Source organism: Symphalangus syndactylus, chromosome 19 (assembly GCF_028878055.3).
Source record: "Symphalangus syndactylus isolate Jambi chromosome 19, NHGRI_mSymSyn1-v2.1_pri, whole genome shotgun sequence".
Classification (NCBI taxonomy): Eukaryota; Metazoa; Chordata; class Mammalia; order Primates; family Hylobatidae; genus Symphalangus; species Symphalangus syndactylus.
Window position 1 is genome coordinate 82,212,345 of NC_072434.2, and position 16,902 is coordinate 82,229,246.

The following is a 16,902-nucleotide window of genomic DNA, read 5'->3' on the forward strand; positions in this document are numbered from 1 at the left end:
AGGGTTAACTGTGAAATAGTATAGGCAGGGCAGCAGGGGTTGCTTACGTTGAGAAAATGGCAAGGCCAGTATGGTTTAAAGTAGTTTGGCCTTGAAGGATGAGTAAGATTTTTCGCAGGTGCTTAAGATAAAGAAGGGTATTTCTGAAGTGAGAAAAGAGAGTGAAAAGGAGTCCAGAAAGTTTGTCTCTACCGCTGGTGCAGTAGGTCAGTGTGCAGAAGAAGTGGGAGATATTTGGCCCAGTAAAGTGAAAAACACGTGGCACTTTTATCGTGGTGTAAGCAAGAGGGTATCTTACATAGGTTATGGTTTGACACATGGTCACATGGCTCCCTAAATTCATTCAAAGGTGATGGGTAATCCTGGTTTTCTCTTCCCCATTGACTCATTCAAGGAACAGAAGGCAAAAGAAGAAGAAAAGGAAGAAAAAGAAGAAACCAAATCTGAACCTGAAAAAGCCGAGTATGTATAGTTTGCATATACTTTTCCTTCGTTTCAGTTTGTCATTACATCTCTTTTTCTGGTACTCTGTCTTTGGGAGCTGCAAGGGAGAATCTCATATTGTCAAGGAGCCACAGAACTAATTCTGCCATCTCCGTGGAGAGGCTCTGACGGCGAGGACCTCAGGCCACGGGCAGGGATCACTGTAGACGCCCCCAGGGCTGCCAGTCTAGTCTTCTCCTCTCATTCCATGGGGACCTCTGTTTGTGTGATTCTCTCTCAGCAGGAATTGCATGGAATGCTGTTTGTAAGAGGACTCAGGGCCGCAATTCTGTCTTTAAAAATCACTCATGTATTTCTGTCCTTTCCAAGAAGGGAGGAAACAAACATTCCAAATGCACTTTCATAGAACCCTGTGGAGTGGTGCTCCTTAAACCATAGACCCAGGGCCACAGGCATAAAACTCGCCGGGAGAGTTGGTTAAAACAAACATTCCTGGGCCCCAAGCCATAGACCCAGGGCCACATGCATAAAAATCCCCAGGAGGGTTGGTTAAAGCAAACATTCCCGGGCCCCAAGCCATAGATCCTGCCTCAGCAGGTCTGGTGTGGGGCCTGGAAACCTTCATTTTCACCAACACTCCTGGTATCAACGCAACAGTAAAAAAGAGCTGGATGTGAGGCGATGAAAATGCATAACTCCCTCGTAACATCAGGTTTCTCTGAACAATCGAAGCCTATATCTTTCTCCACTTTTATAGAATTTTATATGCACATTTGAAAAGTTGGGGGAAGAAAGAAAGGAAGCTTTTAGGTGCCTGTAGTGCCACTATTCTCCCATAGCATTGAAATTTTCTCCTCTATTCTGTTATTTTCTTTGGTCTGTTTTCATCGTATGTTTTTGTGGTCAGCACTATTCATTGTCATAGATCTTACACTATTGGGTCAGTTGTAAAAATGGCCACATAAAAAGTAGATATAAATAACAGCAAGACAGGCATCTCAATGGCAATTCTTTAACTAATATATACCTCATATGAGTTAAGATTAAGTATAGCTTATATATTAATATTTCTGGTTTATGTATTAATACATATGACTTCGCTTTAATTTAATGAAGGACTGATATTTTGCACCTAAAGGATATCAAATGTCAATTCTTCTAATTCCATTATTATCTGGAATTAATATAACATTACTATAATTCACTTAATATATTTTATTTAATAAAATTAATTACAATTAATATATGTCAAAGTATGGGTATAATGATACACTTTATACATGTGAACAACTAAGTGTGTAGGTCTCTGATTTTAAATCTTAATGGCAAATGTTAAAAATTGTGCATTAAAATTATAGGCTGGGCGTGGTGGCTCACACCTGTAATCCCAGCACTTTGGGAGGCTGAGGTGGGCGGATCATGAGGTCAGGAGTTCAAGACCAGCCTGGCCAACATGGTGAAACCCCCTCTGTACTAAAAATATAAAACAAAGTCAGCCGGGCATGGTGGCACGTGCCTATAATCCCAGCTACTTGGAAAGCTGAGGCAGGAGAATCACTTGAACCTGGGAGGTGAAGGTTGCAGTGAGCTGAGATGGCACCCCTGCATTCCAGCCAGGGTGACAGAGCAAGACTCCGTCTGAAAAAAAAAAAAAAGCATTGAAATTATAATTTAAAAATAGGGTATGTTGGACAGTCACAGCAAAATCAATCTTCATTGTTCTTTTTTTAAACGTTTTATTGCAGAATTGGGAGGAATCTGCTATGTATAAAGATTCTTCAAGCCTATAAAATGTCCTCTATATTTCAACTTCACAGAATTACCCATCTACAGGGGACTGTGATCAATAGGAAATCTTACCCCTGATTCTAAAATTCAGAATATTATCATTCACTGGAAAAGTAATTAGTTTTCAAAAGTGATACGATGGTCTAAAATATTTGTTCACTTGGGTAATTTTCCAGAACACCCGTTTAGTTCTTTAGTTTCTGGAGAGCTTATGTTTTGTTCATTTGTTTTCATAGGGGAGAAGATGGAGAAAAAGAAGAGAAAGCCAAGGAAGACAAGGGCAAACAAAAGTTGAGGCAGCTTCACACACACAGATACGGAGAACCAGAAGTGCCAGAGTCAGCATTCTGGAAGAAAATCATAGCATATCAACAGAAACTTCTAGTAAGATGTTTTAGAATGAATATTGTTACTGATATAGTGCAATACCATAATAATTTAGGCTCAGTAAATATTTGCTGACCTCTCCCTGAGTGGCAATTAGGGAACCAGGTTAGTCCAGCACATGTTTGATTTGCTCATTGTAGTGTGTTTATCTTTTATAGTGAATGTCTCTGGCCCACCGCTCCCTACTGTCAAACCCACAACCTCTACTCATGTTCGCGCTCCCTGAAACCCTTTCATTTGGTTCCCGCCGGGACAGTGCTCCCAGTGTCTGCCCACAAAGACATTAGGACAAGTGAATAAACATATTCTGAGGGCCTGCAACAGATTTTAAAGCAAGATGTGCCTTCTAGGACACAAGTAATTCAAAAATGTTCCAGAACTGGATTAGTCAGTATTTCTGTAACATCACCCTTTTACTTAAAAATCCAGGTATAAAAATATTAGCTAACTGAGCCACTTTCCATTGATAATAAGAAGGTCTATTCAAAATTGTTCTTTAAGAGAGGGATTACAGTTCTTTATGTAGTGTCCTGTACATTTTGCAGAGGTGTTCCCCTAATTAGTAAAGCACGCATTCATATTTGGAAAACAAAAGGTATAGCTCTCTATGTCTGTTCATATTTATCTATCTTGAAATTCTTAAAAATATTGTTTGAAAGGCCTTTTATAAACATGCACATGTAATGTCATATATATACACATATATGTGTGTCTCCTATCCTTTTCCTCCTTTATAAAAATTATACGTGTATATATGTATAATTAATTTTTATAATTATATGTGTATATATGTATAATTATATGTGTGTATATATGCATTTTTTTTAATTTTTATAATTTTTATAAAGGAGGAAAAGGATAGGGGATAAGCATGTAGAATCCACCTACAAGAGGTACTGACCAGGAATGTTAGACCTAGAATTTAAGAACAACAACCCTCATAATAAAGCCATTTGAACAGCAGAGTCATATTTAGTGTTTTGTAGCCCTTGAGAAATCAAAAATTGACAACCCAGACACTCAGTGGACTATAGAATTTCACCTATAAGGAAAGTGGACTGTCCTTAGTAATTATATATTCTAAATGCTTATCTTTAAACATGTTTATGTATTATATATTTTATGCAAATATGTTTTAATTTAGTTGTAACTACATTTCCTAAACCATCTTGTATTTTCCCTAAATTGTTTAATACAGAATACACTGAAGAGAAATGTCTCCTAGATAACTCTGAATAATTATTACTTTGGTATGCCATAATGGCTTCCATGGCTTCAAGTATAGTTCTATTATAGATGGTTTAAAGGTTGAATGGGCACTGCAATACCCCAGTGGGTTCCTGAAGAATGTGTTTAACTACAGTTGTGTAAACCGAGTAGTTGGCATTTTGCTTCCACCTTTCACTGTGTCAGGGTTCACACGTTCCATTGTCTCTGCACAGCTCCTCCCTTTTCCTGAATCTCTTTGCTATCTTTCTTGGCTCCCCGATTTGCATGCACATTCCCAATCATGGCCACATCTGTCTAACAAAGGCCCCTTTTCCCCTAAGCGAGAGCTCAGGCTAGCTAACTCAGCCTCTGTGACCCAGATCCACCTTCCAAGGAGAACCAGTGAAACTGACCCAGTCTGGCTATGCTGGACAGCCTTGTTCTAGTAAGCTCTGGCAGTAAAGATGCGGTCCTGTGTGGGGAAATGACACGAACAGAGATGGGGTGTGTACACAGAGGGGAATATCATTCTGAGGTGTTACCTTTTGATGTAGCTTTATTATGGTAAATCCCCTGACATATCCACTTAAATTACATTGACGTCTCCCACTTAATATTAAAACAAATACTGAATGTCCACCATAACCTATTACTTTAAACCCACTTCTCTAGGCTTTATTTTTTCCCAGCCCAATAAATTGTACCAGCTGTTTGCTTAGTTGCTCAGGCTCCCAAATTCAGAAGGCATCATCTTTGAACCCCCGCTTTCCCACCTTAAATACAACCCAATGATAATTATTCTCAGTTGTTCTAAATACATCGAGTCTGCCTAGTTTTTGCCATCTCCACAGGTACCATTAAGTAAGTCCAATCCACCACCATGAACCTCACCTCTGCCTGACGTCTTGTACTAACTTACTTTCTAATTGGTCCTCTTGCTTTCACTCTTGTTCCACTACTATCACTTCTCACACAGTAGCTGGAGTGGGCCTTCCAAATCATAATCCAACTGCTCCAAGCCCTCCTCAAATCCTCTAATAGCTTCCCATCCCACCTAGAATAAAATAATAATTATACTAGAATATTACGTTTATTATAATCAACATAATAATTATAATATTACTAACAAACTTTCCCTATATTAACCCATTTCATCTTCAAAGCACACTTAAGAGTTAAGGTCTTTTGTTATCCCCATTTTGCCTACAGATGAGCAGAGTGATGCTACAGAAAAGGTTGTCATTTGTCCATATCCCACACTAGGAAATGGAGGGAGGCAGGCTTCATATCCAGGCAATGAAGGCTCAGAGGTTGTAAACTGAACCACCACACTGTCAAAGACAAGACAACCTTTTATCAGAAGCCTACAATACCCTGCCCCCTGCTCACCTGTCTGATCTCATCCCCCCTGGCACCCCCACACATCAGTCTCCCTTCTTCTCACTGTTTTTCCTTCTATTTCTCAAACACACCAACATCACTCCTAACTCAGGGCCTCTGCCCTTGTTGCTCCTCTCTTTGACACACTCTTTCCCCAAATATTTGTATGACTTGCTCCCCCCCCTCCCCCGCATTCAGGCCTCTCTGTTCAAAGCTCACCTCCTGAGATAAACCTTCCCAGACCAACACCATCTAAAGTAGCACCCCTATTCCCTAAGCTCCTAACCTGATGTAGTTTTCTTCTTAGCATTTAACATTCTCAGAAATTACGTTTTTCACTTGTGGGTATGCTTTTTTATTCTTTGTCTCCTCCATGGTGGCAGAAATGTTCTCCTTCACTGTTAGTTCTGCAGCACCAAGAATGGTGCTTGAAACAGTAGGCTTGCGATCAATTGTTTGGGGTAAATGAATGAATGCTTTATTTAAATTGTCTGCAGATTTCAAGCCGCTTGATTCAGTGACCTTTTCATAATGTTTTTCACCCTCAGAACTATTTTGCTCGCAACTTTTACAACATGAGAATGTTAGCCTTATTTGTCGCATTTGCTATCAATTTCATCTTGCTCTTCTATAAGGTACGTACATCTTACTGTTTTAATAACTGGTAGAAAACTACAAATAGACAGAAATGAATGTAAAGATTTCACGATTAACATATCTACTACTGCTAGTGAACATGTCTAAACCTGTTATGAAATACTGATGCCTAGGCACTGATATCGCTGTTATCTAGGAAGGCAAGATAGATTTGTTCCTGAGAAGTGAGAAATGCCTCAACGGAAGGGCATGTGATTTAGCAGAGGGCTTACCCACAGTATTCCCAGCCTAATTTAGCTGAATATCTTACTTGTGACTATGTCTGGGTGTGGCATACCTGTATTATATTACATTCTTTTGTAATTAATTGAGAAGAGAGCTTAGCCATCTAATTTTTTAGCATGCATTGGAATCCTCAGAATTTTTGGTTGAATAAGAATGAATTTTAAAAGTATGTTCATTACTTGCCTTTGGTTTTTGAAAAGCTATCGTTTTTAGCCTTTGCTATTAGTCCTTTCATTATGCAGTGACTTCACATCCAACTCTTTGCTAAAAAGGCTATATTTCTTTTGTCTTTCGCTTGCAATATCATCTCAGATGCAGCAAACTGACTCTCCTTTAAATGCCTTGAATCAGGTCTCCACTTCTTCTGTGGTTGAAGGAAAGGAGCTCCCCACTAGAAGTTCAAGTGAAAATGCCAAAGTGACCAGCCTGGACAGCAGCTCCCATAGAATCATCGCAGTTCACTATGTACTAGAGGAGAGCAGCGGCTACATGGAGCCCACGTTGCGTATCTTAGCTATTCTGCACACGGTCATTTCTTTCTTCTGCATCATTGGATACTACTGCTTGAAAGTAAGATAGTAAGGCACCGAGGTACCCGTGTGTGTGTGTGTGTGTGTTGCAGGCTGGACTTCTGGGGAAGCAGATTCTGAGCTGGAAATTTTGTGCACAAAGTTTCTGAGGGAATGCTCCATGAATCAACATGCATGGGGCAAATGGAGGAAGCAGGATGGGACAGAGGGGAAAGCTGGGCTACTGTAGACACAGCAGGTGCAGTCTCCAAAGCTGGGATGCCACTTCAGGGCTGTCCTGGCCTGGGGCATTGGATCCTGGCCTTTTTATGTCTACATTGACTAGTCTGCCCTGGGAAGGGGCTATGGCCATGAGGTGTCAAGTAGCTTTCTTTCATGTACTCATAATTATTCACATATGGAATTTTGCCTATAACTTGGCCCTACAGAAGTGGGCTCACCCACCCACTATGTCTCATGGTAACGCAGTGATACTTGGTGTATTAAGACTTATAGAAATCCATTGTATCGATCCTAGGAGTCATTTTATTGTTTTATTATGAGGGAAGTATCGATTGCTATTCTTGGCAGAAATGCCTCATGATTTGTCACACTTCACTCAGAAAATAATGCAGCTTTATCACTAGAGGCCTGCCAAGGGAACAATATAATTTGGTGAATAGAACCCAAGATAATCTCTCTGAGTGCTCAGGGCTGCCCATTACCTGTGCAAACCTCTTTATCTTTTCCTAGCAAGGCGCCTTTTTACTGTAATGCCTTTATTTCACTTTCACTGTCCTCTGCCTCTGGTTGTAAATCTTGCAGAAGACGTTTGAAAAACCAGGGCTCAGAGTAAAAGACTAGAATGTAAAGAGTTATTCAGGAACTCCTTTCCTCCCTTTTATTCTGTTTTATGGGAGTGCATATTCTTGGCCATTTCCAGAATATCTGTGTCTATCTGCTATCCGTGCCTTGTGTAAAGTCTGTCCATGTAAAAAGAGAATCATTATGTTCTGAGATATTTTGACAAACTGACAAAGATTTTTGCTGATGTTGAAATTAAAATTTATCTCAAAATAGTATGTGGTAATGCTGAGCATGAAATTATTAAAGAGGTTTCTCAAATAAAACTGCACTTTAGTAGCATGCATTTGGGAACATTGCTGCAATTGCTAAATTTTATTTCGTTCATTCATGTTGAGAGATATATGTAAAAAGAAAATGATTTTACATAATCATCTTTTCATCTTTGAAGTTTAAAAATGATTTCATTAGTGTAATTATCTATAAGCCCCAATGTGTTTAAAAACATATGCATATATGTAATATCTATTCTGTCTTCTGTTTTTCCAAAACCTTCTAGATGCTTCTTCCTGCTTGAAAATAGCCGATTCATTTTCATTCCATTTTTACCTTTCTAGAAGTACACAGGAAATATTTCTTTCCAAAAGCTGTTTTGTAAAGATAGTGACCACAAGATATGCTGGTAAATCTAAGCTAATTTCAACATATTTATTTTTCCTGTGTAGGTCCCATTGGTTATTTTTAAGCGAGAAAAGGAAGTGGCACGGAAATTGGAATTTGATGGGCTTTATATTACAGAACAGCCTTCAGAAGATGATATTAAGGGCCAGTGGGATAGACTCGTAATCAACACACAGTGAGTAAATAATTATGTGAGACTTTCTGCACTCAAAAATTTCCAGACATGAAAATACTTAGAGTTCCCGCAGATTTGTCAAAAGTTTAGCACAGGTGAATAATAGTTATGTATTCAGCCAAGAAAAATCTGACTCAGCGCCGTCGAGCTCCTAATGGATGTCCTCAATTTTTGTCCTCTGAGTTCTGAATTCCTTAATCAAAAATGGCTTAGAGTTCATTTCCATAGCACTGATGGAACTTCACATCCATTACTCAACGTTGGGGGATGTGTGTAGCAGGAAGTGCATGACCTGCAGGCGGGATTATCTCATCCAAAAGCCGAGGAAGCAAAAATTATTCATTAACGAAAAAGTTGTAGATTAAAGGAAAATACATTGAATTTTACACCTTGAATATATCTGAGTTATCAACTTTCAGTACCATCAAGCACCCTAGCATGAAACTAACTAAATATTAGGACACGGTATAAAATGTAAGACAGAAAAACAAATGCTTTTTCTATCCAATAAACATTTAGCCCTGTGAGATCAAGATCCAAACTACTAGCTGCTGTTCTGAGTATAAATCTATCACGAAAGTATAATTTTTCACTGTAAAAAGAATTAGTAGTGCAATAGTTGTAATAGTTTATATTTACTATTCGAGTGAAATCTTTTTAAAATTGTGATTAGTTTTGCTAATTAAAAAGTTATTTACTAACGGGTTCTGAGTTGTCAAATGGAGATTATTTATACATGATACATGTTTATTCTAAATGCTAAATGTTTTGTTTAGCAATTCTACCATTAATACTAATTTCTAAGTCAGTCAGTCCCTTTAGGTAAACTCTCTATGTATTAGTGAAGACGCTAGAGTTGTGCTCTGGTGCTATGCTCGAAGTTTCTTTAAGGATAACTGGTGGGAAGGAGATTTTTTTCTTCATGGGAAAAACAATGACAGGTTTCTAGATACTTTAATTTTTTAAGGCAATTGATAAACAGGTCTATGTACTGATATGTTATAAACAAATAAATATAACAATGCTACCTAATAAATATGCTCATACTCTTCTCCATTAAAGTATCAGCTTATAATATTTTGTATATATTTACATGTTAATATTTAAATAATATTCAAATACCTATGATGCAGGAAATTATGTGATGTTAACCAAATTCATTTTAAGTTTACATGGATGGCAGGATATATGTTTACATATTATTTTAAGTATGCCATATATCCCAAATGATATGTTATTATTTGACATTAAAAATAATACTATTTACTTCTATGCTTTTCTATATTTTAGGTCATTTCCCAACAACTACTGGGACAAATTTGTTAAAAGAAAGGTAATATTACTTGGAATCCTCTATATTTTTCTTAAAGCACAGCTTAGATTTTAATTTGATGTGATTCAGATGTAGAATAAGATATTGAGGTATAATTGAGGTATAATTTATCTGCCTATTAATGTCTCCTTTTTTTTTTTTTTTTTTTTTTAATTTTTGAGATGGAGTCTCACTCTGTCACCCAGGCTGGAATGCAGTGGCATGATCTTGGTTCACTGCAACCTCAGCTGCTCAGGTTCAAGCGATTCTCCTGCCTCAGCCTCCCAAGTGGCTGGGATTCCAGGCACCTGCCACCACACCCGGCTAATTTTTGTATTTTTAGTCGAGACGGGGTTTCGCCATGTTGACCTGGCTGGTCTCTGACTCCTGACCTCGGGTGATCCGCCCGCCTTGACCTACCAAAGTGCTGGGATTAAAGGCGTGAGCCACCACATCTGGTCAAATATGAATTTCAAGAATAGCACATAATGGCCGGGCGCGATGGCTCACGCCTGTATATATATATATATATATATACACACAGGTATATATATATGTACACATATATATGGGTACACATATGTGTACACATGGGTACACGTGTACCCATATATATGGAATACACACATGTGTGCACACGTATGTGTGTACATACGTATGTGTGCATATGTATATGTATATATGTTTATACATATATAAATATGTATATATGTTTATACATATATAAATGTGTATATATACATGTACATGTACATATATACATATATTATGTATATATACATTTTTTTTTACTTTATTAGAAGCAATGTGTTTGATTTTTGCATGGAGGAGGTGCAAGTGTTTTGTTCCCTCGTGACCTGGCATCTTGAGTAGCACTGCGCTAGTGCATCTGAGCAGCACTGCGCTAGTGCATCTGAGCACACCCAAATTAGGCAAAAGCTTTGAAAGAATAACTTTAAAATGATTTTAAATAGATAATTTGAACATTTTATGCCTATTATTTAATGGAATAAGGAAGAAGCTTCTAAATTATTAAAGCAAGAGATTTTGCTTTAATGAAGAAAACTCTATATTTCTAGTCAAATAAATAGATAAACCATAATGGCAGCTAATCCTGTTCCTGGCTTTCCCACTACAGTACCTAATTTGTCCTGCAGGGAATGTGAGGACACAGTCCAGAGAGAATCCCCCCGGCTCAAATCAGCCTGACCCATTTTTAGCACTGAGAATAATGCAAAACAAATGGTTTTAATTAACCTAAGTAGTTCATGTTCATAGGCTCTTTTGGTTTCTTTTAAATTACCTGATTGTATACACTCAGAAAAAGCCAGTTTTTATATCTGTTAATCCCTTCTTTTCATCAGTATATTTCCGTCTTCACTCACTTCAATCTTGTATTGTCACATTCTGTCTCCTTTTCTAATCTTTTCTCCCGTATAGCGGACTCCTTTTTTCCTTTTTTTGCTACCAGTGATCTCTCCTCCTGCTTGTCTTTAATTGCTTTTCCTGTTCCCTCCACTTTCTTTTTTTGTTTTTGAGACAGAGTCTCACTCTGTTGCCCAGGCTGGAGTGCAGTGGCATGATTTCAGCTCACTGCAACCTCCACCTCCCGGGTTCAAGTGATTCTCCTACCTCAGTCTCCCAAGTAGCTGGAATTACAGGCATCTACCACCACGCCCGGGTAATTTTTGTATATTTAGTAAAGACAACGTCTCACCATGTTGGCCAAGCTGTCTCGAACTCCTGACCTCAAATGATCCACCCACCTTGGCCTCCCAAATTGCTGGGATTACAGGAGTGAGCCACCACTCCTGGCCTCCATTTTCTTTTTTTTTTTTTTTTTTTTGGAGACGGAGTCTCGCTCTGTCGCCCTGGCTGGAGTGCAGTGGTGCAATCTCGGCTCACTGCAAGCTCCGCCTCCCGGGTTCACGCCATTCTCCTGCCTCAGCCTCTCCGAGTAGCTGGGACTACAGGCCCCCGCCACTACGCCCGGCTAATTTTTTTGTATTTTTAGTAGAGACGGGGTTTTCACCGTGGTCTCGATCTCCTGACCTCGTGATCCGCCCGCCTCGGCCTCCCAAAGTGCTGGGATTACAAGCGTGAGCCACCGCGCCCGGCCCTGGCCTCCATTTTCATTACTGTGTGAGACTCAGGAGGTATATGAACCAGAGGCCGAGAAGAGCTGTATCCTAGAGTTGGACATACTGAGCTCACAGGGGAGCTGTGAGCACATCCAAGCACTGCTCTAAAAACATGACAAATGGGCAAAGCCAGGCAGATGGGACAGAAGAGAAATAAGCAAGGAAGCTGAAGCAGATTGTTAAGAATTATTCTAATGATAGAATAATGGAATCTATACTAGATGATAATTAAAATGAGGATGGTGACAAGGTTGCAGGTCCTGGTGTTACTGAAGAATTGCTGGGGTCAGGATACTCAGGGGAGTGGGGTGGAAAGATGAGCATTGTGGCCAGAGAGTTGAAGGGTTGAAATCGAGACCATGGAAGGATGCCACCCCTGTGATGTGCCCCCTATTGGCATGCAGAGGTCTGTGCAGAAGATCATTGGCTGGGGAGTCAGGCATGGCCTGGTTGCTTCCTGGACCCATCTCTTGCTGAGTTTAGCAACCTTAGGCACGTTACATGAAGTTTTCTAAGGTACAGTTTCTTTATCTGCAGAATATCAATAACATGAAACCTACATATTGTGACTGACAGTCACATGGAATGAAGCATAATTTCTGACACAAAGTATTAATTTAGTAAAGGTCATTCTCATTCCATTTCCCTCCATTTCTTATGCTTTTATTTCAGCTTATCTTCTTCTTTGGTATGTCTCCCTCTCTTGAATGAGAGAGAAATCTTGTTCCTCAGATAGGTATTATGTAAAATGCTGTGAATTTGTTTAGACCTTAAGCAGTGTGATCACAGGAGATGAACCATAAACTTGATTTTAAGTGATTGTTAGGGCAAATATACAGTAAGTATACAAATAATTAGATGTTTTATGCACACACATAGATGATATTACTTAATGGTTGAAGCCAACAAAATGCTTTTTCTCGTACCCCAAGGTTATGGATAAGTATGGAGAGTTCTACGGCCGAGACAGAATCAGTGAATTACTTGGCATGGACAAGGCAGCTCTGGACTTCAGTGATGCCAGAGAAAAGAAGAAGCCAAAGAAGGACAGCTCCCTATCAGCTGTGTAAGTGTTACTTCGGCTCTATCCTACAGACTTAGATTGAAAGGGGAAAACATTAATACATTTCTAAACTTGTGCATTGATTTCCTTTCCTTCAATGTCAGAAGAATAGATACATGAGGAAAATAGAATGTATATAAAGTCTACTTTTACACTTCTTGGTATTTGGAACTCTGGAATGATTGGATTTTTTTTCTATCAATTTTTGGAGGTACCTTTTAATATTTACAAGAGAACAGAAAGAGTATTCATGTTTTTTACTTAATTTGCCTTTTCTGTCTTTAAATGATCCTTAAATCTAAGTAAAACACATGCAAAAACTCAATATATGGCTGTTTTCTGGTAATTCTTGTTTGAAAAAATGTTAATTTTCTTATTTTTGGAAAAGGGAACTATGTAGCCCTTTTATTTAAAATGTTCAGAGGAACTCATATTACTTTATTACAATTATTGTATTTTTTGAATAGCAAAGGCTTAGTGTGTCAGAAATAATATACCGTCATACCATTACTTGTAAAGTTTACTTCAAAATGAAACACTCTTTATATACTGCTTTCATGGAATAATATGTTTCTAAACCAGTTGAGTTGAATGCACTGAATTTAAATGTCACACATACACACATATATAGTGTAAGTGTACAGATATATACATACATCCATTTAGCAAATTTGATCAACTGAATCTCTGGAATAAAAGTAAAACATGCTTTTAAAAACGTAATTGCTTAGTCACTTAATGATTTTGGAAGAAACATAATACTTTCTCTTAACATGAGTAGGGATGTGATGGTTACTTTGAAAACATATTTATGGTTCTGTGAAACAGTATTATTTTCTTAATCTGTTAGCTAGCACTAAAAAGATAGTTTAGCTGGCCTATCTCATTGGTCATATTGTTTTTATCTATCTGAAAACTTATTAGAGCTACTTGGGTCTTTAAGGTGAACTTGTTTTTGAACTTACTGAAAACAACTTAGATCAGCAAATATGAATTAAGGTCCAAAATATTACTTGAGTACTCTAGGAAAACAAATGTATATTTAAAGGTTGTGCCACTGCATGTAACATGAAACACAGATGGGCAATCCTTAGGACCTGTGTCCCTTATGTTAGAATATCATATGAAACAAGAACTACAGTGTGAGGCTGAGCATCCCACAAACATTTTCAGATCCTTAATAAGCAATATAGAATTAAATAGTTTTACTGAGTTATGCATTTTCTGTGGTCATACTTGTGACTCTAAAAAAAAGTCTGAAAAAAATAGAAGGGAAGTTTAGACTGTTTTTCTACTATGAAGAAATAGTTTTAAATTGGCATAGTTTTCTACCATTATACATAGTAAGTGTTTGTAAGTTTGACCCCTAGCAAATTACCAAGAATTTCATATGGCATTTAACACCTTGACATATGGAGAATAAAATTAGAAGAAGAAAGTTCTGGTAAATAATGTACAACTAGGAAAAAGATTTACATATAATGTCTCTTTACTAAAGCATTTAGGAAGGTCAGGTTTTAAAAGATTATCCAATTTCTATATGAACGCTATCTATCTTACTGTGAACATTCAAATACAAGGATGATTTATATATTTATTTATCAAACACTTAAGGCTTGGTATGTGCACCTTTAAATAAGTGGCCAGCTCCATTCCTGGGGGTGGAATAGCTGCTGGCAGTCTAGCAGGCTGCATGTGTCTTCATTTGTGTCCTCACTGGGGAAGAAAGGAGCTCATGTCTCAAAACATCTAGCAAAACTCAGCTTCCTGATTATAGTTTACCCTTGACTGGAGCTTTGGCGTCCCCCCGCCCCCCAACCAGAAAGGCCGTGTTCTGATTGGCTTAGCTCAGCCATGGCCCTCCCCCAGAGGTGGGGTCAGCCTCACTGAAACATCATGGCTACCACTTAAGGGTGAGAAATGAGTGCTGTGTGCTGCCGTGTGATACTGACGGTATACTGTCACACTAATGTATGCTAGAGATGGAAAATAACTCATAAGAATAATTTTTAAAATAAAATAAGAAACCACCATAGGAAATTCATACATCCTGATATAAACCATTATTTTGTTTTAGATTGCTTTAATGTAAAATAATTATGCTCCCATGCAAACTACTCCATTTTTCCCCCCCAACTCTTCCTTTTTTTATTTAAGAAAAAAATTCTTATATTGAAACCTGTTGTAAATATTTGTGGCACTTTTTTTAAAGGCTCCTGTGATAATAAAATTAATTATAGTTCAAAGATGATAACTTTATTTAAGGAAAAAAAATTTTTTTAATCCTGGAGTAAGTTAAATGAGCCTTAACCCTTAGTGAAAAAAATCTCCTAAAAAGTCACCTTCGATTTGCAACTACTTAGCATTTATAATTTAAGATGAGCCTAATTAAAAGAAATGATTAAAGAAGTCAATAAAGACTACAACATTAAGTCTAGAGAAACCCTTTAGAAAATAATATTGCCATTATGTTATATTGCATTATTTCATATCAATTACTTAGAGCTGGAATATTGGAAAGGCTGGTGAGGTTATAATTTCTAGCCTATAAATCAGTGGCAAGTTCTGAAAAAATGAAGATTAACACATATATTTTAATATACGTGTTTGTAATCTGCAAAGATCACAAATATTTACTTTAGGATTTATTCATTCAACATATGCGTATTCAGACATTCAGTGTGTGAGATATTGTTCATGGAGCTAGGGAGTTCACAGACAAGTGAGAGAGGTGTATAACCACATACATGCATATACCAGCACCCACAACTGTAAGACAATGTGGGAAATAATTAATAATAAAAAGAATTGTCTACAAAATGCTATGAGAACTGAGGGGAAGGGCTAAATTCCTGCCTGGATGGAAAAGGAAACAGAGAAGGTGCATTTTCTGGAAATGAAGTAAAAACAGTTTAAAAGCCCTTTCATTTATAAAATAGGGTAGTTGTAAAATAAATGTGTATATTTATGCTAGCTTTTATTATTTGAATCAAACGTTATTCTGTTGGAACGCAATTGCAAGTGCATGTGAAAGTGAGGAAATGTTTGATGTGTACGTATGTTGGCCAATTTAGTACAGTTTCAAGGAATAAATGTTATATATGTAACTGGGCGCAATGGTGCACGCCTGTAATCCCAGCACTTCGGGAGGCCAAAGCGGACAGATCCCCTGAGATCAGGAGTTCAAGACCAGCCTGGCCAACATGATGAAACCCCATCTCTACAAAAAAAAAAATTCGCCGGGAGTGGTAGCGCATGCCTGTAATCCCAGCTACTCGGGAGGCTGAGGCACGAGAATTGCTTGAACCGGGGAGGCAGAGATTGCAGTAAGCCAAGATTGCACCATTGCATTCTAGTCTGGGCGAATGAGTGCAACTCTGTCTCAAAAAAAAAATGTTAATACTGAATGTAGGAAAGGAAAAGGTGAAAAAGAAAGGACTATTTTTAAATAACGTAAGACGAAGGTGATGGTGTTTTGTTTTCCAAGATCCTCTAAGAATACATCATGAAACTCTAGGATACAGTGTCAGAGTTGGCTCTCAGCTCCTCCCTTGGCATCTGTGATAGAGCTAGTTTCCCGAGAAGGTGTCCAAGTCTTGTCTCATTGAACGTGAAGGCCGTCAGGCTCTCGCAAGCCTATGAGTCTTTGGTTAATGTGCATAACTACACATTTTTTTTTTTTTTTTTGTCATTGCAGACTGAACTCCATTGATGTGAAGTATCAGATGTGGAAACTAGGAGTCGTTTTCACTGACAATGTAAGCCTACTTCATTATCACAAAAGAAAATGCATTCTGATTAGATAAGTCTGTGGGAGTTCTGCACATGGAAGGATGGTTATTTAGAAAATGTTTCAAATACCAATTCATTTCATACAGACCAGATCTGGAGAGAGACCCACAGAATGATATGATTAACCAGCCCGTCTCTCATTCAATTTCTTTCGATAGCTGAAACATTAAAATGAAAATATATGAAAAACTGAGATGCAGATTTGTGAGTATGTTCATTAAGGTTTTAATTGGACAATGGCATACTTCAGTTTTATAGATGTTAAAAAGAAACTCCTAAATAATTTTAAAAGAACATTAAGTATAGGTTTTCCCCAAATTAAGTACATTAACTTA

The 16,902-nt window shown here is 37.9% G+C and overlaps 1 protein-coding gene across 1 annotated transcript in view; it reads left to right on the top strand.

Moving 5' to 3' along the window:
* RYR2 (ryanodine receptor 2) overlaps positions 1–16,902 on the top strand; it is a 784,036-nt gene that overhangs the window by 735,498 nt on the left and 31,636 nt on the right. Inside the window, exons 91-98 of the mRNA XM_055233438.2 lie at positions 395–462; positions 2,469–2,616; positions 5,757–5,843; positions 6,442–6,660; positions 8,129–8,259; positions 9,550–9,592; positions 12,645–12,778; positions 16,473–16,533. Of these exons, the coding sequence (XP_055089413.1) occupies positions 395–462; positions 2,469–2,616; positions 5,757–5,843; positions 6,442–6,660; positions 8,129–8,259; positions 9,550–9,592; positions 12,645–12,778; positions 16,473–16,533 (891 nt within the window). The remainder of the gene's footprint in view (positions 1–394; positions 463–2,468; positions 2,617–5,756; positions 5,844–6,441; positions 6,661–8,128; positions 8,260–9,549; positions 9,593–12,644; positions 12,779–16,472; positions 16,534–16,902) is intronic.